The following is a 22,209-nucleotide window of genomic DNA, read 5'->3' on the forward strand; positions in this document are numbered from 1 at the left end:
AATCTTGTTCCTTCCAGACAACAAGCAGGTTGATTTATGCTGTGTTCATGTTTCCCTCCAAAGCAAGCATATCCTTAGTTGTAAATATCAGCCTTTAAAATCGGTCAATGCATTTACTTGTACTGACAAAATAGGTCGTAACTTGGGTGTTCCCATTTATTTTACAACTACCTATAAATAACACAATTTGTAGGGTACTTATCTCTGTATCATCCTATAGGATCCTCATATCCCCACACTGTAAATTTCTCCCAAGGCTCTTGAATGCATCACCAACAAATGAACTCATCCAGTGTACATGTCCACATTCAGGTTTATATATGCAAGTTCATAAATAATAATAATGATACAGCTTTTTTGCTGTAAATAACATAAACTCAACACAAATTTTCAAAATATTAATGTCATATGAAATTAAATGTCAAGAAGACAGAAATTTTCCTTTTAGACGTGTTACTGTTTGAAGTTATTTTCACCTTAAAAGTTGTTCCAAATTTGCAAATTCTACAACTGACAGCTCTCAAGCACTCAGTTTTATATTCTCAGCTGTAGAACAGGCTGTCCAATGATGTTAATGTTTTAGGTTATTACTTAAAACATTAAATTACTAACTTACGTCTTTTAATTTTTTCTTATGAGTACTAAAATACTAAAGTCAAGCGTTGTATTTTCATTAAATAATTATTTTAAGTTTCATTGTTTGCCCATTTTTCCTCCTTTTATTGTGCTGAACATCATGTGTATTCAAAAATTAACAACAAATGGCAGATTATTTCGCACCGACCAATAACACAGGCTAATATATAATAAGTAAATTCAAAGATAAAAACCCAAAATAGATTCAACTTGTACAAAGCAATAAACCAGTAAAAGGGGTCAGAGCTAAACTAAAAATACATTTTTAATTCGTTTTTAAGAGAATAATTTGTGGGATGCTTCATTTTAGACTAAACAGCTTTAAATAACTTATCAAGTAGTGCTGATCACGCATCTGTGTGACTTATAAACTTGAAATTTTGAGATACCCAACTCCAAATATCAAGTTATGGATTGCATCCCCTCGTGGCAGAAACAAATTTCCATACTATACACATCATTGACAAACCTACATTTGTGAATTATTTTTTTTCCAAATAAAACAAAATTGTTAACGTAAGTTCAACTTTTCTATTCATTAAAATGATTCTCGTTCTCCATTTAAATAAATCTCCTGTTGTTGAAAACATTTTTATTGTGAAATTTAGTGTGAAATTAATTATGCTTGTAAAGTAGAGCGAAAACTGTCGATGGAAACGGTTTGAAAGATAATCCAAAGAGTTCAAAGTCACACCGTAATAAAAAGTCTATTCATCGAAAAGTTTGGAATATTAAATTAGGCGTGATGATACAAAATTACATTTTATTTTACATTTTTAAATCATAGTTGAATGAGGCATATAAGTTACAACATCGCCCTCTGCCGGTAGATTTTAATCATTACAGCAGTCGCCTAATTGTGACGTTGTACACATGTCAGTGTCCAGCATGGTGTCCTCCTTGAGTCTGTAAACAGCCTGGTTATCGAGAAACGGATGTAAACTGATTGAAAGCTTTTACAGCGTAAGTTCCATTTAAGCAGCCTTTAATGTTTCTTTGCTCTGGCTTTTAATCCGCAGGTCTACACGCTGTTTGTGTCATTCTAGGTTTTTCTGCTTTCTTTACTGGATGGGATCGACACCACAGCTTCCACCTTGTCACTTTTTTGAATGTCGCAATGGCTTTGAAAGTCGCGCTCCACAGACTTGTGTTTACGCACAGAACGCTGACAATTTGGGCATCCAGTCAGAGACACAGCCGGCACAGGGATTTACTTGTGAATCTCAGTGAAAGTGTCAGAGACACAAGAACTTTTTCAGGTGCTGCTGTGAAGCGTAACGATAATAAGGAGGGCACCTCCGACTATTCACGCCTGAGTACCAAGGTGACATCCAGGAAGAGGAGACCTCTGTCCCCGCTGGAGAGGATCAGTGGCCTGCTGCCCCAGGACGCATTGAGCCCTGAGGTGATGCAGCTGAGAGAGCAGGAGTCAGATAAGGGGGCAGAGATCCAAGGATCAGTCCCAAATCGCACGCAGGTAGAAGTTGGGGATGAGGATATCGTTAAAAAGTCTGAACATGAGGCTCACAGTCCACCTGTTGGAGCAGAAGAGTTGGACACCGGCTCAGTTCATCACCGGGAAAAGCAGGTGTGGGCGGCTCTGCCCGGGGAAAGGTTGCTTACCTGTGGAGAGCTGCTTGTTGCAGAGTATCGCAGAAAGAAGCGCGTGGAATTCAGGAAGATGTTCCAGCTGCAGACAGGGGCCCGTCTGGAGAGCAGCTGGGGGGTCATACTGCACAATGACATTGCAGGGCAGCCAGCAGGGCTGTTTCTGAAGACCCACCGGGGGGTCCCCATCTTTATAAGGCGAGCTAGTTTGGAGGATTATGTGCTGTGTATGAAGCGGGGACCTGCAATTGCCTACCCTAAGGTAGAGAGCAGTAAATGAATGATATATGTACACAGTTGCCTTTCAGCTTCAGAGTTTTCTGACAGATAATCTATTGAATGTTTTTCTTTCCTCAGGATGCAGCTTCTATGTTAATGATGATGGACGTCACAGAGGGAGACTGTGTCCTGGAGTCAGGATCTGGATCGGGGGCCATGTCTCTATTCCTGTCAAAAGCAGGTTTGAACTCGTATATGGAAGCACAATCACCAGTTTCGCTACACACAGAAGTTGATAGCAGATTGTTTTTCTCTTCCATTTGACATATCTGGATATGCAGGCAGGTGATAAAATGAAAGAATTTCACTCAATTTCACTAGCCGGGACCACACCCTCAAATATGATTGGGCAAAATTTTTTGAAAGAGAATGGAAGTTGGAGTGAGCAAAGAACTCAGTGAGGGTCTGGTTCCGATAAGAGAAGGTGAAAACTAAGAAAGGTGTGGGGAGGGTGGGATTTGGAAATGAAAGCAAACCGGAATGTGAATTAATGATCTCCCAAAAGTGTCTGTTTTTATAAATTCAAAGTGGCTTTACTTAAAATAAATCAACAACATAAGCTACAGTTATTATTCGAATTCTTTTATCCCCCCCACATAAACAGACTAAATGTTCAAATGGTTAAATAATTTAGCTACATCTCAAATTTAAGCAAAATAAGCCCATTCATTACACTAATCACAAGAGGATATAAACTGTACATTTCTGCTCAAAACCCCAAAATAAAAAAAATAAAAAAAAAAGTAGAAAAAAAGTAAACACAATGGCCTTGTGCTTCCATAAGGTAAAAATTAATAGAAGATTTACAGCAGACTGACACATTAAATGAACACAAAGCACATATTAAATGAACAGTTTTATGTGAACTGATTTTATAATAAGGCAAAGATGAAGGGTGACAGCGTGGATCAAATTTCCATTTGAACTGCTGTCCAGGGAACGACTCAACTTCTCAAGTGCTGACTGTCCTCATTAATCTTTATGAAAACCAATAAAAGTCAAATCTGTGATGTGAAGGAAAGTGGTGGATGTCACATTTCCTCAGGGAAAAAATCATTTAGACAAAGTGTAACTGCTTGCTGTGGAGCCTGATTATGTTTTTGTTTTCCCCAGTCGGCTCTAAGGGCAGCGTGCTGAGCGTAGAAGTCAGGGAGGATCATCACAGGAGAGCTGTGCTTAACTACAACCGCTGGAGGACATCATGGAGTCTGCGACGAGGGGAGGAGTGGCCCGATAACGTCCAGTTTCACAAGGCTGACCTCTGCACAGCCTCTTCGCTCCTTGCTGGTCGGGGATTTCATGCGGTCAGTGTCGGGTTGAAATGTTCCTCATTTGTAACATTTTTTGTCCTTCTATCAGTACAACACCACCTGAACACATCATTGGTTAGACGTAGATCTGATTATCAAGTGGATAATTTCTACTGCAGGTTGCTCTTGATCTGATCAACCCTCACCTGGTTTTACCCACTGTGATTCCACATCTCCACCCCGGAGCTGTGTGTGCCGTCTACCTCGCCAAGTATGAAGCTCGACCGTGTCATTTTCTACTTATAAACTAAATGTAGTTTATTCCTCTCACCCCAGCAGATTTAGACATTTTTTTTCGTCACTATGTAATATTACCTGCTTGGTTACATTTTCTAGAGAAGTGGAAAACTTGCAAAAGAAGAAAAATTTGTTGTAGATCCAGATTTCTATAGTTTAGCTGTGAAACTGGCCTTAGCACAAGAAGGGCCCATTGGAAACAGCTATTTGCTTTCTGAAGCGAAACACTTTTCTCTTGGCTGAAATTAGATGAAGACAATACTACTATTGTTATATCGGTATGTTTCATATCAAGTCAGAACCAGGAGAATGTTAGCTTGGCACAAAGAATAGACACAGGAGAAAACAGCCCGCCTTGATCTGTCTGAAGGTACCAAAGCTAACCTGCTAGTATTTCCAGCACACATTAGCTAATTTATTGGAGACCAAATACGCTACAGCTTCTGTGCCATGAGGAAAAAATAACCTTTCAGAAATTAAAAATATTGGTCTTTTCTGCTCTGTTAACTGTGTCTATATACCACAGCATAACTCAAGTCACCGACCTGCTGGAAGGAGTTCGATGTTCAACACTCCCTTTACTGTGTGAACGCGTCATAGAGCTTCCACTCCGGGAATGGGTGGTGGCTCCAGCCCTTCAGAAGGATGGACGATACTGCAACAAGAAAGCCCAAATCCTGGATGAAAACCTAAGTCAGGACGGCGAGGCATCGGAGGAGAGTGACAAAGGTGATTAAAAGTAACACGGCAGAGTCTCACAGAGTCCCCTTGAGTATTTCCACTCAAGTTTGATTGTCATTTCAGAAGACCCCGACCCACCTTTTGGGAGTATCCCTTACATTGCTCGACCTCACCCTGAACAAATGAGCCACACAGGTCAGATGTTACCACGCATCTAGTCCCAGTATCAGTTATTGTATGATGATATAATTAAAAATATTAAATGTGTAATTTTTGCCTTTTTTCAGCTTTCCTGGTGAAACTGAGGAAGTGTGTGCAGTAACATTTCTACCTGTGGGGAAACCCTGAACACAGATTGTTACACATCAAATAAACTGTCTTAAAGAAGATAATAAAAAGTCAAAACTGATTTGTCCTTTAATGCAAAATTTGCCTTCTTAGTGAAAATGGCTCTGTGGCATAGTGAATATACAGAATCTGTGTGTGAGTAAAGAGCAACAGAACAGTTTAGTGTACTGAAGCAGGTTGCAATGAAGACTATGAAAATTCAAAAGTCTTGGATCATCAAACAGCACACTGGCAACACAACACCAATACAAACTACAAACAAACCCTTCTGTGTAACTGACAGCATCCAGTGCTTAACTCATTTACATCTGTGAAAAATAGTATGTGACAGAGTCCACAAATAAGTTAAATAAATAAATAAATACCAACAACATTTTAAGCAAATCTAGGTTTCACACTAACAATCTTTTAGGGTTTTGTGCCCACAAACAGCCAACTTGCTTGTTTTAAATGACATAAGCTCATCGTTGTCACTTGTACTTCAAATATCTTGTGAGTACCTTGTTAACTTTTGAGGCGACTGACAAACTGGGGATTCAGACTTTTACTTCAGAGTAAAGTGCTATTAAATCCAGTAAAGGAAGCATTAACTGCTTGGTTGATTTAAACAGGAAGTCGCTGATGCTCTACTCATTAATCCAGTCCATGAAGGTGTTCAATGTCGACTTGCAGGAAGAGTCATTCCCTAAGAAAAAAAGATGGAAACATGTAGTTAGGTATGAGTTTAAATCTTAACTGCAGAGCTTTATCTGTATACATACGAGCACTGTAAATACGTGTCCTGTGTTCCTTATATTGTGGCTGAGTTGCTGTCGTTCCCAGTCGTTTCCACTTTGTTATAAAGCCACTAAAAGTTGACTATATAATATTTAGTAGCGAGGAAACTTCACAGCTGGACTTGTTGCACAGGTGGCATCCTATCACAGTACTACTTCACTGAGCTCCTGAGAGTGACCCATTCTTTCACAAATGTTTATAGAAGCAGTCTGCATGCCTGGGGCTATTGATTTTATGCAGCTCAAAGTCAAAGTCAACTTTATTGTCAATTCTGCCACATGTACAGGACATACAGAGAATAGAAACTTCGTTACTCTCAATCCCTAGATAAAATAGAAAATGAACATTTAAATATAAGAGTGATTAAAAATGCAAGTAAAATATTTTAAAGTAAAAAAAATTAAATAATATAATACAATTTTACATATAACAAGAAAGCTGTAGCAATAGAAGTGATTGGAACATCTGAATTCAGTTATTTGGATGAGTGAGTGAATGATCCCACTAATCCACTTAGTGGGACAATAGGTTCAAGTGCAAAAAATACTAACATTATGCGTTTTTGTTGAAGAGGAAATTATTTCTGCAGTTTGGATTGCAGGGCTTCTTGAACGTTGGTTTTAAACTTAACTGGGCATCCTATACTGACCAGCTCTTTACACTATAAACCACACAGTAAACAGAGACACCAGCATTAGTTATATATACTTGGTACCTCCTTTGGGATTTGCACAGCTGAGCCTCTGGAGGGAGGAGGTGTGGCCTATTCTGGTGTCACGCTTACATAGGGAACAGGACACAGGTGAGGCATAGGGCCCACGGGGAAAACGGACACGGTCGCCATCATTATACTGCCGCTGGGCACCGCCATGGTGATCGGAACGCTGCCGCTGCCACACGAAATGAGAGGACACAATGGCCATCACCTGGAAGACAGGTCGAAGAAATAAATACAGCTCAAACAGAAAAAAATAACAAAATAAATAAATCACATCACTGCAAAACACACTCACAGACACTAGAGATGGAATGTCTGGCATTAAACCCAAGCAATAAAAATGGCACTGCGCAGCAAAAACAAGACCCTTAAAAATTCCCAGAGAAGCACCATTTATCAGTCTCCTCAGGCAATTATACTTGTGTGTACCTCTTCACAGCAGCGCCTGCTGACAGCAGCTCTGTACTCTATGCGAGCCCACAGCTTGTCTCGCTGCTCAAGGAAGCGGGGAAACAGTTTTTTCCAGTTCTTGCCCAGTGCCCACGGAAAAATTTCATACTTGCTCTCCTCCTCATCCTCCTCCATGGTGTTGGCAAGATACCTACAGGAGGAGAGCGAAAGCCGAGTTCAGGGCTGTAGGTTTGCCAAGAAATATCACATATAAAAGCAGAAGCAAACAAAGTTTCCTTTTCATGACAGAATATAATACAGAAGCAGGATTTTCAGGCTTTTCTCTGAACTTACAGTGCAATGAAAAAATTCTTTCTGGTGTATTCAGTACTAGTGAAGCAGGCCCTTTTGAAGTACACAAAGGTCATGGCTAGGAGGTACTGATGAAATAGAGGGAAAAGATGGTGTCACTTTAAAGCATAACAAAGTTTTGTAGCTTTCATCAAAGTAATAACTTTACCTTGTCTGTCAATTTATAGCAACCATCCACCCTTAGAAAGTCTTTTATCAGGTCATCCTCTGTAGACAAAGAGATGTTAATATATGAGAATTTAAACCAAATTTCACATTTTCTTGAGCGCATCCTGCTTTCTTGTTAGATCTATCTACCAAAAAGATGGAAATATGCTGCCATTTCCTGCCGCTGGACAACAGTTGACTGAGGCACTTTGGTAAAATACAGGTCACCCTGGTTTGACTGGATACTCCACACCACACCCCGGGTGTTCTGACCACGGTGTCTGCTGAGGCTGAGGTTTCTTCTGATTGGGCGAACATTTTTGCGTTTGACCCGAAGGGTAACAGAGGGAGGAGTTTTCATCATGCTTCAGCTTGAATCATCTGCAGAAAGGAGTCCTCTGGTATGTTATCACTGCAAATGAGAGAAAAAGTATGAGCAGTGAGCATCATCACTATAGACTGTCACTTTTTTTGGAGGGGGGGTCAAAGGGGTCCACTAAATTGTGCCAAATTCGAGTTTCTTACCATCATTTGCCCTCAAGACACATTTAAAGAGCTAAATGTTTCTCTCTTTTCAGACATTTTTCAAGAGGCAATGTAAAAATTAAATTATCTCAAAAATTACTTTAACTAAGGCCTTGGGGAGGGGTCTGCTATAGTGTCTCTATCAATACGAACTTTCACGAGCGTGACTAAGGCAAAACTAGAATGACACGTATGCTTAATTTCCCTAAATGATTTGGATTACCGCGTAGAAAAATGGGAACATTATTTAATAATGAATTTTTCCGAATAAGTTTAAAGAGTTTAAAGTGTTTAAAGTTAGGCAGGTTATCTGTACGTCATTAACAATAGGCAGTAAAAGAAAGAGAAAGCCCGCAGCTCTTCAGCAACACGAGCTATCAGCTAGCTAGAAAACTGACTAAAAAAAAAAAAAATCACTCAATTTAAGTGACGACTGTTTTTAGCGGCACAAAGAGACGCTAAAAAATTAAATAAGTATTGTTCTTATGAGAAGCTTTACTCTCATACTAACCAGCAACACGTTTTATAGGATGAAAGTGAGTATAAAGCAGTCGCTTCAGGACGCTGACCAGACGAGATAGTAGTTTGCTGTTGGCAGCTCTGGCAGTTTCTGGAGCGCGCTTCGAGATCTGTGCCAGCGGTGCACCTGCGCGCGAGGACGAGCACGCACTGGCGCCACGTTTTCTTTGCTTATGGCGATCTCTGTGTGGAGTTATTATTAACAAGCCAAACAATTTAAATATGAAGAATACTATATTAAAAACACACCAAGCACTTAGAGTGTAAAAATCACATATCAGTTTCTAATGACTTTTTCTCTTAATGAGATATTTGTTTTGTTATATTTCATTTTATTTTGTTGAAATAGACAACAAAGGCTACCAATCTACTTATTTATGCTATTTTTCTGTGTATTGTGGTTGTTTATTGTGTTTGAGTTACATTCAAGGTGCTGTAACAAATGATTATTTTACGTTGGGGATAACTGATCTTATATAAGGGAAACTTTTGCAAGTTAATTTGTAGGAGGCAAAATCACAAAGGAGTAAATCATGAACTTTATTTACTCTTACTTTATTTATTTAGTGTAGTAGTTAGTTTTGGTGGTTTGTTCTCACTTCATTTGATTGTTTAAGAAAGTGGCTGAAGGAAAGATGTGTAATACGCAACTATATTTGATTTAATGTTGTCAAATGTGGATAAAATAGAATCAGTGTAGCACATTTTCTAATTCTGATGAAAACAAAATGCTGTGTTTTTCTTTCTGTTTTTTTCTATTGGCTAAGTTAGGATGTATTGTTTTGCAGGCTATAAAAAACCCACCTGAAGCCAGCCTTCATTACCCAAATGAGCTTAAGTTCTTAGAAGTAGGTGAGTTTTATATGACTTAACGTGACATATGTGCAGGCTGAGGAGTTCACTGAAAGACTCACTAATCCTTTCAGCTGCTTGTCCTTCATAAGGTGCAGAGGGATGTTTTTTTTCCGAACATGCGCCAAGGAAATTTTATTAAACATGGCCACCAAACTGTGGATTTATTCTGTCTGTCTGTGACAGTTGGAAGCAATTCGTAAAATGGATTTATCTACGTTTTGTTTTGGCAGTCTACTTGCGGAAAGGGATCTTACTCAACGAGTCAACGACATTAGCCATCTGAAAATGACAGCTGGTGGCTAAGAATCTTTGCTATTTTTTTACACAATTGACTGCACTGTCTGTATTAGTGTTATCTAGGGAGAAGAGAGAAAAAAAACACCCTGTACAGCAGAAATGGGTTGCTCACCATCTAAAGGTAACAATTTTGGCACTCTGGGTGCTATGAGGAAGGGGAGAATGCTACCCCCTGCACCTCAAGACAACCCCAGAGATCCACAGTTTGAAGATGAGGAAAATCATGTTTCATCTGGAGCTACAAATGGAGCTACAAAGGAAAAGAAGACAGGTGGACAAACCCAGGTACTTCAGAAAGAGTCACACATGACACCACAGAAAAAGAGGCTTGATACTGAGCAAGTGAATATGGAAGCAGTTAACATAGATAAGCTGGGGAATCAAGCAACAGAAAAAAGCACAGTATCACAGAGGAAAGAGAAACACAATGACAAACAGGATGTGGCAGACAAAAGGCTTAACAGGAAACCAAAGAAAAATGCCAAAGGTGCAAAAGTTCTTAAAAAGAAGGACAAAGACAAGCTATCTGAAGAGCACAAAGTGGACTTTCCAGAACCCTTGGTAAAAGCTCACCAAGCTGCGTATGCCTTTTTGAATCCTAGCATAAACAAATATGATGTTTTGCTTGGACTCTTAGAACAAGCAGCTGAAACTCAGGTTTCTGTTCAGCCTATGGTTGCCTTCATGGCTCTACGTTACGAGGAAATAATTCAGGGACTAGAAGACATGGTGGAGGAGGGAGAAAAATTTTTAAAAGAAAATGGCGAACATCTTGCTTGGCCAAGCCAAATGAAAAATCTCTCATCCTCTACCCCTCTGAAGTCTGGCTCTCCCAATATCGAACCCCCACCGGATTTGTTGCAGCAGCTGCTTCAGTACACCACACAGAGAATGAGAAATGTGAGCCAGACTGTTGGAAGAATTGGGGACTGTGCTTTAGAAGAGGCAGTGGAGTATTTTGCCTCCGTTTCAGAGCTTTTAGAGGAGAAACTTAAAGTCAAACGTGCAACAGAGAGTAGGTTAATGCAACTCTTATCCCGCATTGAAATGGCCTCTCTGCACAAGCCTGGCCCAGAGGATTCAGCTCTCTTTAGTGAGGACAGTGGAATTGGGGCTGAGAATGAATCCCTTGCTGGATCTGAGAGACGCCAAAGACGAGAGAGTTGTGAGTCTACCGGGACAAATAGAGCTACTCCTGTCAGTCCTCTGCGAAGAGTGTCAAGGAGAAAGCTTCGGGGTCAAATAAGTCCTAGTGTGTCCCTTACCTCACTCAACTCACTAGGTTCTACATGTACCATAATGGCTAATGACCAAAGAGACTCATTGCTCGGATCTGTCTCCACAGAGTACGGGGAAGAGGATGTCAATGATTATGATGAGGTGGACAGAGATATAGGAGATATCCAAGAAGCAGTTCAAAAGCAATTTAATTGTTCTCCTGTAGACTGTAAGCTACAAGAACCTCGACGTTTACCCCCAAAGAGGATAGAAAATCCTCAAAATCTAGAAATGACTATGAAAATGAAAAATGCAATAAGTGGTAGGATACAGTTTGTATCGTCACAAAACCCTAGTTCTAAAACAAAGGCATCAACGAGCACAAAAACTAGCACACAGGATTGGACAGATGATGAGGTACGATCTCCAAGGAGGCCTCAAACAGCAGCAGCTGTACGAAAGGCACAAGTGAAAAAGACCCCGGTGAACAGGGGTCAGCGTTCCCGGTCAGCAGATTCCCTTCGGAGCAAAGGGGAAGATCCTACTCTTCTTGAACTAGAAAGGACCCAGAAAGATTTAAACCGGAGATTGCAGAGCATAAATAAAAGCAAAGAAGAAAGAAAAACAAGGACTGATCCTTTAAAACGAAACCAAGGAAACTCACCAGCACAATCTCCAGCAATAAATCAGAGACAGCCTTCATTAGAAAAGAAAAACAACCCCCAACCACCTAAAGACAAGGCAAGTCCTACAAAGTCCAATAGTAAAAAACAGGAGGCAACCAGTGAAGTTGATGATGATAAACAAAAAGACAAGAATATACCCAAGGGTCTTATAAAAGCCACTCCACCTCCTAGCCCCCCTTTATCACCCCAACCATCTTCTGGCCTTCACAGAGGTAGGAATTCAGTCAAAAAACTGATTGATACATTCAGTCAAGGAATAGAGGAACTAGAAGGTCCCAAAGTCCTGGGGCCTCTCAAAGGTGTGCGAAAATGTGGTGTTCCAGTGTTACCCGGTTTAGGAAATGTAGAAGCTGTGCTGACTGCTGGGATAACTAGCTGTAGGTCTGAATCTACAACATGTGAGAAAACAGATTTAGACCTGGATAGTCTTCCTCCACCAGCAATGGAAGTATTATTGGACAATTCCTTTGAAAGCGCTCAGAGTACATCAACTAGTGTAGCAGCAGATGGTGCAACAAAAGTAGGAAGATCACCTTTGTTGAAAAGGGGTTTAATATCACAACGATTGAAGGCCTCAGTTCAGTCAGTGACGGTACTGCCAAGCAAAGGAGGCTTACCACAAACCTCCAAACACATTTCCCCTGTTAGAGTGGAACAACAAGAGACATTTCCTCTGTCTAAGGTCAATCAACCAGATTCGGAAATCAAAAAGGATTCCTTATATCAGCAACTCAGAAAGAACATACAACTAAAACCCTCTTCAAACTCTCAGTCAGAGAAATTGTCAACAAGTTACGTAGGACCGTGTGTCACTCAAACAGAATTGAGAGACATACAAGATGGTGGTAACATTTCAGTGCCTGGATTCAACACCACAGCATCTTCTGTGCCTGCTTCGGTAGAGACTAGCCAAACACCTGCCACCCCACCTGTGTCTAGAGGCCGAATGTTGCCTTCCACACCTTCTACTCCAAGCAGCTTACATCGAAGACTTCCCAGTCCCCACAATTTCAAAAATCAGCCTACTCCACCCTCTTCATCTAGCCCCTCTCTTAACAGAACACTTCCTACACCACCTGCTCTTCAGAGGAGACTCCCCAGCCCACCCGTATCAAAGCAGAACATTTCGAGCTCAAACTCAGTCGCTTCATACCCTTTCAAAGCACCATCTCCCCCAGCTTCGCCAAAAGTACAAAGATGGTCAAGGGAAAATAGCAGTGAAGACTCATCAAGTGCTAGGACAATTAGTAATGCACGTTCAGTCTTCTGTCCCGTTTCTCTGTCCATGTTTGAAGCCCAGCCTTGTTCAGTAAGCAAGCCCCCGCAAGCATGGACCTCAACCAAAGTTTCATTCCTCTTACATACTTTTGAGACACGTGGGAGGACTCCTGCATCTGTCCATGGGCCACGACCCTTTATCAGACGTAGCCATTCAGACCGGAGGCAGAGTCTAAGTCTACCACAACAATCACAACGCATCTCAGTGGCTGAGACTTGTGGGAGTGAACCAGCGATATATTCACAGGGGTGAGATTTTACCACATTTGTACTTCTCTTAAATGATTATTCATGACTTTTGTTTGTTTTTTTGTTTGTTTTTTTACCTTAAATTTATATAACGTTCTGAGAGAAATTCTGGACAAATGCCCCTCTTTGGTAGGAGCTACCCTATTTTATTTTAAAAACACCTACTTGGTTATGGTTTTGGAAAGAAAACAGTATTAATAACATACATAACAATTAAGTGGCATGGGGTCCACTTGGGAAGCAATTAAAAGATTTTTGAATATCACAATATAATAAAAGCAGGGTGACAAGATTTCCTTGCACAGGATTTCTTTTCTTTGTCCTCCTGTCCCACACCTTGAAACAATGTTCCCTATTTTGAATGTTTTTGGAGGATATGCACTTTTCTAAATCATGGCTTTTACCTAATCCATGTAAAGGGACAGCTTTTTATTCAAGTTAAATGATGGTCTGTCTAATTCTGTAACCGTCAGGAAAAGTTAGACATGACCAAAGATTCACAAGCGTTGCAGATTTTGGTGATTCAGATAGAAACTGCTACAAAGAAAATTAAGCAGCAACATATATAATGACAGAGTTTTTGTCTTTTTTGGTAGACTTATTTTTCAGTTCATAGAGATTTTCTGATATGAAGTGATGCCACTCTTAGGCCACATTATCACTTAAAGAGTAATTATATTAAATATAAAAAATGCTTACATTGTAGGTGTCTCTCAAACAGAAGCTCATTCTCACGATACATTATGCAACAAATAACTCTCTGTACTTAATGCTACGCTCCAACCTCCCACTGATTTTCCCCTGCTGTTATTACTGTATTACGTTAGATTTATATAAAACATTTAATCTCTCGTACTTCACGAGTCAGTATTGCACCAAGTGACTCGGACTCACCTGGCCCAGTTACCTAATTGCTAATGACAACATTTTCTGTTCTTTCTTTTAGGCTAAACTATGAACCAACCAGAGATGATGACTCATGGGGTAGCCAATCAGACCTCAGAACGACAACACGCTCTGCATCACACCCAGACCTGTGTGTTGTTGGACGTGCCTTGCACAAGGACTAAAGGGGCCAATGCAGAGCCAGGAGGATTATGGATTAGCAGGCCTTACTGAGGATTTAAGTCGATGCTGTTTATTCCACTTGGAAGAGAGGAAGAGCTAATTCTATCCACTCTTCTGCTGTAACACACCTCCACAGTGTTTATAATTATATGTATTTCAGGTTTTATTAGTTGTAATTCTTTCATTGGTGTTTTTCACTGCATTCATGTCTGCACTGTATCTGAAAAAAAAAAACATGCTCCTGAGCTTCATGTTTACATCACAATTTAGTCTTCCTCTTTTTTTATAGATTGTCTTCCCACTAATGACTAAGTTTTTGGTATTTAATCACAAAGTATTCACAAATTGACCTTAAGTTCATTTCGGCATCAAAATTCATAAATAAAAAGTATGTTCATGTTTTTTTTAAACTGTAGTATTATTATTCTGTCTTTTATTTTTTATTGTTTTGTAATAAAAATAATTCCATCCCAACTTTGCATGTACTATCAATAACAACTGTCATAATGCTGCATTTAGGTGTTTCATGATCCCTGAAAATGACTTAGGATACTGTATTTCTTGCTAACATCATTATGCTATTATGCTCACAGTGGTGATGCCAGCATTTTATCTTTAGGGGGCAAATTATGTTTATGTGTAATTTGAAATTAATGTCCTGTAATTAATGGAAAAGTAGAAGTTGCGACCTGGTGAACTTAATGGGAATGCAACTAAGAATAAGAGAAATGGTTGGACCTAACGTTACAGCGTCTTACACTCTCGGCATCTATTACATTAATCCTCACTGTATTCAGAAAAGATCAACAAGTTACAAATCTTTTCTTATAGTTATGAATTACTTTCTAATTATAAGGAGATTTCAAGGTTCCAGTTTCATATTTTTATTATTAAAGAATGTTAAATCAAGTTCTCAAAATAATGAGAAAAAAGATAAATCGAATGCTACATATTTCTTCCCCAGTAACTATATACTAAATATACATTGTAGTTACATTGTAACTACAATGTATATTTAGTTTTTCTTCTATGTATGTTAACACTTTAGAAAACTAAAAATGCCAAATTAGCTATTAAAAATGTCCTATTTTCCCCTACACGTTTTTCTCTTTTACCATAATCCTGGCTAGAAATGGAACATATACCTTTACTGAAAAAAATCCTCTGTTTTCTTAACTGATAATTAAGTAAAGCTTTCATGTAAGGATAAAAGAAAAGAGAATAGGGAAAGAATACTTTTTGTATACTTTTGTAATCATATCTCATCAGGAAAAAAACAGCCTATTTTAATGTTGAGGGAAAAAACACAGATGGGAACCACAAGAAAAAAAATGTATAGACATTTATTTTTCCATCCATGAGTCAGAAGGTTTTTTTGTTGTTTTTTCTTTCATTGCAACACGTTCATTTCATTTACATTTAGCATACAAGCATCCTGTAGAAATGGTCTTTTAATGATCTTTTAAGAAAATATTGTCCTTGTCGTATTTGTGTGCTTCATCCAGCCTCCACAATCTAACTGGACTGAAACAAGCATGAGCAAAGTGCAACAAGGGAAAGTAATCCAGGTAATGACCTCATGAATCTGGTTAAAATAATGTCACGATTTTCTTAAAACCAACCTCAAGTGAAACTGTGACTTCTTTCAGAAATCTTTCTTTTTTTCAATATGTTTTCTTATTTAGGCTTTGTTATCTTCAGTGTTGATTTGCAATGCTATACACAGTAAACAGGCTTGACTTGTACAGCACAGCATAAAATTGCTAAAATGTAAGTAGAGATGGTATAAAAGTTACATACTGTATATGTATGTAATGTATATGTATATATGTCAGTATGTACCCAAGAAAACTGATCTTGCTTTGAGTTCAGCGAGGGGGAGAAATGCCTTGTAAATTAAAGTAGAGGAGGCAGTAGTTCAAATAACCACTCACTGCAATCAAGGTATATGGAAGAGCATCTCTGAATGCACAATACATCGAACAGCTTAGAACAGAAAATTGAGGTTGAGATGTTTTCTTTATTATATTATATTATATTATATTATATTATATTATATTATATTATATTATATTATATTATATTATATCCTTAGTACCAACTGAGCATTGTTTAAACACCATAGCTTTCCCAAGTATTGTTGTTGCACATCCGATCATGATTACCACAGTGATGGGTGTTTATAGCAGGATATTGCAGCATGTCACAAAGCTCAGATATTCTCAAGCTGTTTTCTTCAACATGACAATGAGCTCACTGTACTCAAATGGCCTCACCAGATCTCAATATAACAGAGCAACCTTAGAATGTGGTGGAAACTCATGGATGTGCAGCCAGCAAATCAGCAGAATGTCTCCGGTCTCTTGGTGATTTTATGCCACAAAGAACTGAGACCAAAAAAGGGTTTAATCAGGACTTAACTAATGAAATGGCTGTTGAGTGCAATTCCATGTATGTTTTTTTTTCATGATTGAAACATTTTAAGATTTTTACAATTTTCTGATAAGACTTTGAAGGGGTGTAACGTGGGGTCATGTCAACAATCCATTAATATTCATCTTACATCCACGAAGGTCTTCAAGGCTAACGTAATGACTTGTTTGTTTGAAAATTGGCAAAAAGCGTAAACGAATGGTTACAGGGTGAGTGGGGAATATACATTAGAGACGTTTGATTTTACAGCACAGTATAAAATAGAATATCTATAAAATTGAATTACTGTATTATAATATATTGCTATATTACTAAGATCAATTATTCTCAAACATTGTTATAGGATGTACATTTTTTTTACTGTTTTATAAAATCTTGGGCAGTAACACAAAATCTACAATTCTGTTTTTTCTTTAGTAGATATAGAAAATAACTGATGTAAAATATCCAAATTAAAGTTATGTTTAAATAGTACAAAGGGCCACTGCATATGTCTGTGTAATAATCATTTTCTTTACACTTTACTAAAGGAAATGTTCTCTTTAACGAGCTGCAGTAATCTGATTGGTGGATTAGTAGCGCTCTGTCCTCTCACTTGCTATCAAGGACAGGCTACATGAAGTCATGCCTGCAATGACATCTGTTCTCCACCAGAGGAGCATCTCGCCTCACAATCTGTCTCCCATCAGGCTGCACTTCCTGTGCAATCAAGTGGAAACTGGTTATGATTCAAAGACACAGATGGAAGCATAATCTCCCCATTGTTTGTTTTGCTTAGATTATGAGTTATCAGTGAATGCTCTAATGTGTTAGACAATACAATGAATGACTTATACAGTCTCTGAAGCATAATTTCCCAGTAGAGAAAATATACAGAGAACACAGAGGACTGTGATAAATGTGCTACATCCAATTCATTCCCGCCTCTCTGAAGGAACTTGAATACAAACTTGCAGATTATACCAAAGGATATAGACTAAATAAAACAATCTTCATGTTGATAAGCAAACACTGACATAAGAATAGTTGATTTATTCATAATGGTGTTGTTTATATCCTCTTAGTCTTCATTGTCCTACTCCAATGAATCTTTCAGTAATCCCTCAGAAAGTGAGACACAGTGCTTTTAGATATATGCTGTGTTACTCTTTTATGTAAGATTTATTTCAAATAATGTAGCAATGCACCCACCAGCTTTGTGTATAAATGATGCCTAATAATACAAATAAACTAATATCCGATAAGACAATAGGGATCAGTGAAAATATGGTATAGTTTAATACTGCTGTTGATTTGATGTATACTATTGTGTATTCCCTGGCTTTTACATTTTACATGGCTTTTACAGTGAAGCATTGTCATAAAACGACCTCATGTGGCCTTGACTTATTGCTTATTGCCAAAAAATAATGCTGAAGGAGGATGATATAAAACAAGTGGTGGGAGTCTAACTGTCCTAATGTCTGTGTGAATTATGAATAATAATCCCACTCTGATTTTTCTTTCTTTAAAGACAGCTTTTGAAATCAACATGCAAAATGAATAAATCTCCTCATGCAACCAAGACACCCACTTTCCTTAAAACTACTATCAGGAACTCTGTGAACATACTCTGTATATAAAAAAAATCTAAAATACCATTCAGTGGTTTGTAGATCCACTCTGTACACCTTGTGTTGAATGTTTTTGCTGTCTTGGGTGAATCTGGCTGAGAAACACTGAACGCTCAGTCAGTAGGGCTTTGGGGCGTGATGTCACGGGGGGTGGGCGTGGAAAGGATTTTGGCCCGATCCGCCATTTTGGGGGTCTAGCGCAAGTGAAAAGGGAGCGAAGTCACACACAACACCGGCAAGAGAATAAGGTTGAAAATGGTTTATCTTTTCATTCTTTCCCAACCTGGAAGCAACATGAGGCAGCTCGTGTATTGATGTTACCAAACGAAGGCGTCTAGCCTGGATAGCAGCTGTGAGACGAGCTGACGTGCAGTTCTCTTCCATCTCCAAATATCTGTTGGTGCTCCAGACATTTTCATTCCGGTAAGTTCTAAATATGTTCATATCACTCTTTATAGCCTATTAGTTTTATTTTCGATGCGCTCTGAGGTCATAGCAAATTAGAACAAACATCCTACTGAGTGATTTTGCAGAACTACCTTCTATCTATACAGATGCTAATTATTTGGCATTATTGCAGCAAACCAGCCTATGAAATGGATGAAACATCGTGACTGGGTTCCAGCGCTACACAAGGGACCTGCTGCAAACATACCACCATGCCAATCAGATTACTTCTTCCATGTGAGGGTGAAGAGGTGACCCTTCTGGATAAGATGGTGAAGGTTTGCTGCCGTTTTGATGAACAGTGTGATAATAAAACCAGGGAAGAATGAAACCTGCTCCTGTTAAATATTCTTAAGTATTGTGCTGTTAAAATAGCTGTATTTTTTCAAAAGATACAGTAAATAATGTTAGTAGTGGGTGATGTCATGTAAACACTCATGATTTTGTGTAAACATTTTGTCATTTGTAAACTATAAATGACATGGATTCTACATTGTAACTGATGTGATGTTCTATAAGGTGGTTTCAATAAAAAAAAAAAGAGACAAAAATTAGTTTGTTTCTTTATTCAACTTTTGAACAGTGGGACTCAGTCAGTATATATTCAGTAAATGCAAATTATTTACATGACAGTGCACTACAGGCATAAATCTAGACCCCTAGATAAAACATTATGGGTCATTCCCACAACCCACAGCTTTACTGTGTTCCAGCAAAGTATCCAATAGCAGTGACAACTCCTCCACAGTAGCAGGTGGGATTTTTCTGTTTTGAGGACCCCTCCTTTTACCTGTCACTACAGATGGTCTGTTTATGTTTTGATCAAGAGCCTTTTTTTTGGGCAGCTGAAGAGAAGTCGTCTATCTTATGGCCAACCTCTGGCTGTATCTTGGTAATATTACCCAGCAAAACCCAGTATGCAGGTTCATCTGTAACAGTCCTTGTGCCACGGATCAACACTGTTGCTTCTACATTAAACAGAAGAGCAGCGACATGGCTGCAGGTCTCTGCGACTCCGGCCATACAGGTGCAGTGGGCGGCTTCAACCTTCCCTGTGATGCTCACAGTGACCCATGGCTGCAATGCTGGTTCATTCAGTCTTTGAGAGTGCAGGACCTGAAACACACACAGACAAAGTTCATTTATAGACAAGAACTAATGAGCCAAGGCCGACGTAAATGTGTTTTATCTACTTTATCATAAATGTAACAAAGTGTTTAGAAAGTTAGCACATACATGTAATTTTTCATTTTTTTTATGTATCCATCTATAGAACGCTGCATGTTATATTCTAAATCTGCCTGTTCTCTGTCAGAAACCTGCCTGCAGAAAATGAACCTAAAGGATGTAATGCAAGGATGTCATCACTTTAGAGATGGAGAAAGCATAAAGTGACAATTATGAATCACTTAATATGATAAGGAGATTCTGCAGGTCATTGATCAATATATAAAATTAAAATAAAATGTATTTTTAGTGACACAAGATACAAACATGGAAGCAAGATGTATAATAAGGATTATTTATAATAAACATTAATAAATTAGTGCAATTTCTTTAACCATAAAGAATAACAATCCTTCAGGACAGTGTCACATCAGTGCACTGAACTCATTATGTTATCCACCTAACAGCCTCCACATGTTCTCACTGTCATTTCCCCTCATGAATGAATTTATGCTGCACTAATCTGAATGTTTGCAGGGAAATCAAACGCATTTCACTCGCAGTACTCAAGCTGACTTACCTTTGCTTGAATGACGACTTGTACGCGCTGACTCCACAGACAAGGCAATACACCAGACAATTACATCCACGCTCTTTGGTTCTGTCCACCAGTGCAAAAGTTTTGGCGCGAGATATGTGAAGACTTATCAAAGTGTCTGAAATGTAACATTCCAACTTCCCCCTTAGTGTGTTTACTGGGCAGCTTAGATAATGTCACTTCAGAAAAGAATATAGCCCATATGATCTTCACTGCCCTATGCATAGCCAAGAAAACAGTCCTCATGAACTGGAAAAATAAAAATAATCTTAATTCTAACCAATATAGAAATTATCTATTAGATTACATTAGTCTTGACACAGCCTCTGCCACCACATTAGATCAATTGCTCTGGGCCCCTTTTATCAGCTCCATCACCTAGTGGGGGTGGGGGGTCATAGTTTGGTCCCGCCTTCACTGTTGTGATTGGTGAGGGGGTAGGGACAGGCTTAGGGCGTCGGGGGGTTCCCCGGAGGCATCTTCCTTGGGGGGCTCAACCCGGGGTAGCGGTCATGTCCGGTTAGGGGCTCTGTTGTCTCTCAGGTGACTGTTTCCTCGCGGCTGCGTGCAGCGGGGCTAGGGGAGGGTCTGTGCTGACGGACGTGGGTTACTGACCTGGCAACCTGGCTGCCCCTGGGTGGGTCCGGGATGGGCGTGAGGTTCTGGGGGCGCTCCGTCTCTGGGCTGGGGCCCGGGCCGGGCCTCGGGGGCTTGGGTCCTGGTTGGTGTGTTGCCGGGGTTGTGGGCGGGTGGGTGCATGGGGGCCCGGCCCTGGAGCAGGGTGCCGCCGGTGCGTCGAGCCGCCTGGGGGGCTCTTCAACTGGTGGGGGGGATGGTCACATCTTGCAGGAGCTTTCTTCTCTTCAGGAACTCTCTGCAGGAGGGGGAGATACAGGAGAGGTGGAGGAAGATCTCAGCCTGGGCGTTTACCGTCTTATGTAGTCTGGAAGATGTGTGGATGGTGGGGTGGGTGCAGTTTTCTCTGTGGTGGGGTTGGGTGGACTGTCCAGGGCTCTGTGGAGCCGGAGGGCGCTACTGCACTGGGCCCCGGTCTGATGGGCCTGGGCCCCCCTTCCCTGGCGGGTCGCGAAGGGTGGGAGTGCCTACTGGGGTCAGCGGGGGAGCTGGCCCCAGGGAGGGGTTACCTGCCCCTCCCTTCCTTCCCTCCCCATCTCCAGCTGCCTCCCTCTTCCCGCTCCTCCACAACCACCCACACATGCAGGGCCTTGGAGTGGGGGTATGTCACCAGGGTGCAGAGGAGGCTACCCCCCCCCCCCCCCCCCCCCCCCCCCCCGTCCCCTTCTGGCTGCCTCTGCCTCAATTTTATCCCACAACTTAGACATTCACATTATTCACACTCTCATTACACATACATATAGGATCTTGGGGGTGGGCACAATCACGGAGTCCAAATTACCATCAGGGTGTATACCTCACCCCTGACGTCGTTGCCCACCTCTCAATTTTAAATACACTTAGTCATTGAGGGCTAGCAGGAGGGACTATGCGCTTACCTGCTGCTCCTTGGCAGGTAGCTCCATGCCCTCCTGGGTTTTAATTGCACCTTAGAACACATATGCATCAACACTACAATGAGCGGGTGGAGGGAGGTTTGGAGTCTTCTCCCACCCCCATTCTCTGCGGCCTGCTGGAGCGGGAGGGCTAGTAGGAGGAGTTGGCCGTCCGACTGCGGTCTGGGGTGTGGGGCCTCCCTGCTGCTGCGGAGTCGGGGTGGTCTGCCTCTCCCCACCGC

The 22,209-nt window shown here is 40.3% G+C and overlaps 3 protein-coding genes across 5 annotated transcripts; 2 read left to right on the forward strand and 1 right to left on the reverse strand.

The window, feature by feature from the left end:
• The first annotated feature begins 1,495 nt into the window (after positions 1–1,495).
• trmt61b (tRNA methyltransferase 61B) lies at positions 1,496–5,160 on the forward strand. 2 transcript variants are annotated; one of them, XM_080871557.1, is made up of 8 exons: positions 1,496–1,599; positions 1,683–2,506; positions 2,602–2,704; positions 3,637–3,827; positions 3,953–4,044; positions 4,597–4,799; positions 4,875–4,946; positions 5,039–5,160. In XM_080871557.1, exons 2-8 carry the CDS (start codon positions 1,754–1,756, stop codon positions 5,071–5,073), a joined length of 1,449 nt encoding a protein of 482 aa, XP_080727683.1. In that variant the 5' UTR covers positions 1,496–1,599; positions 1,683–1,753; the 3' UTR covers positions 5,074–5,160. The 2 variants fall into 2 exon arrangements, with proteins under 2 accessions (XP_080727683.1, XP_080727684.1); XM_080871558.1 differs by having other exon boundaries at positions 4,878–4,946.
• A 12-nt stretch (positions 5,161–5,172) lies between these two features.
• spdya (speedy/RINGO cell cycle regulator family member A) lies at positions 5,173–21,731 on the reverse strand. Of its 2 annotated transcripts, none has more exons than XM_080871560.1 (7): positions 21,072–21,731; positions 7,654–7,915; positions 7,505–7,563; positions 7,339–7,424; positions 7,024–7,195; positions 6,592–6,802; positions 5,173–5,784 (listed from the first exon to the last, which is right to left on the reverse strand). In XM_080871560.1, the coding sequence occupies exons 2-7, from the start codon at positions 7,865–7,867 to the stop codon at positions 5,726–5,728; spliced, it is 801 nt and encodes a 266-aa protein (XP_080727686.1). In that variant the 5' UTR covers positions 7,868–7,915; positions 21,072–21,731; the 3' UTR covers positions 5,173–5,725. The 2 variants fall into 2 exon arrangements, with proteins under 2 accessions (XP_080727686.1, XP_080727685.1); XM_080871559.1 differs by lacking the exon at positions 21,072–21,731 and adding an exon at positions 8,540–8,786.
• pcare1 (photoreceptor cilium actin regulator 1) lies at positions 9,521–14,200 on the forward strand (the record flags this gene model as incomplete). Its single annotated transcript, XM_080871498.1, has 2 exons — positions 9,521–13,130; positions 14,077–14,200. Exons 1-2 carry the CDS (start codon positions 9,799–9,801, stop codon positions 14,198–14,200), a joined length of 3,456 nt encoding a protein of 1,151 aa, XP_080727624.1. The 5' UTR covers positions 9,521–9,798.
• Positions 21,732–22,209: the final 478 nt, after the last annotated feature.

Source organism: Rhamphochromis sp. 'chilingali' (assembly GCF_963969265.1).
Source record: "Rhamphochromis sp. 'chilingali' genome assembly, chromosome: 21".
Classification (NCBI taxonomy): domain Eukaryota; kingdom Metazoa; phylum Chordata; class Actinopteri; order Cichliformes; family Cichlidae; genus Rhamphochromis; species Rhamphochromis sp. 'chilingali'.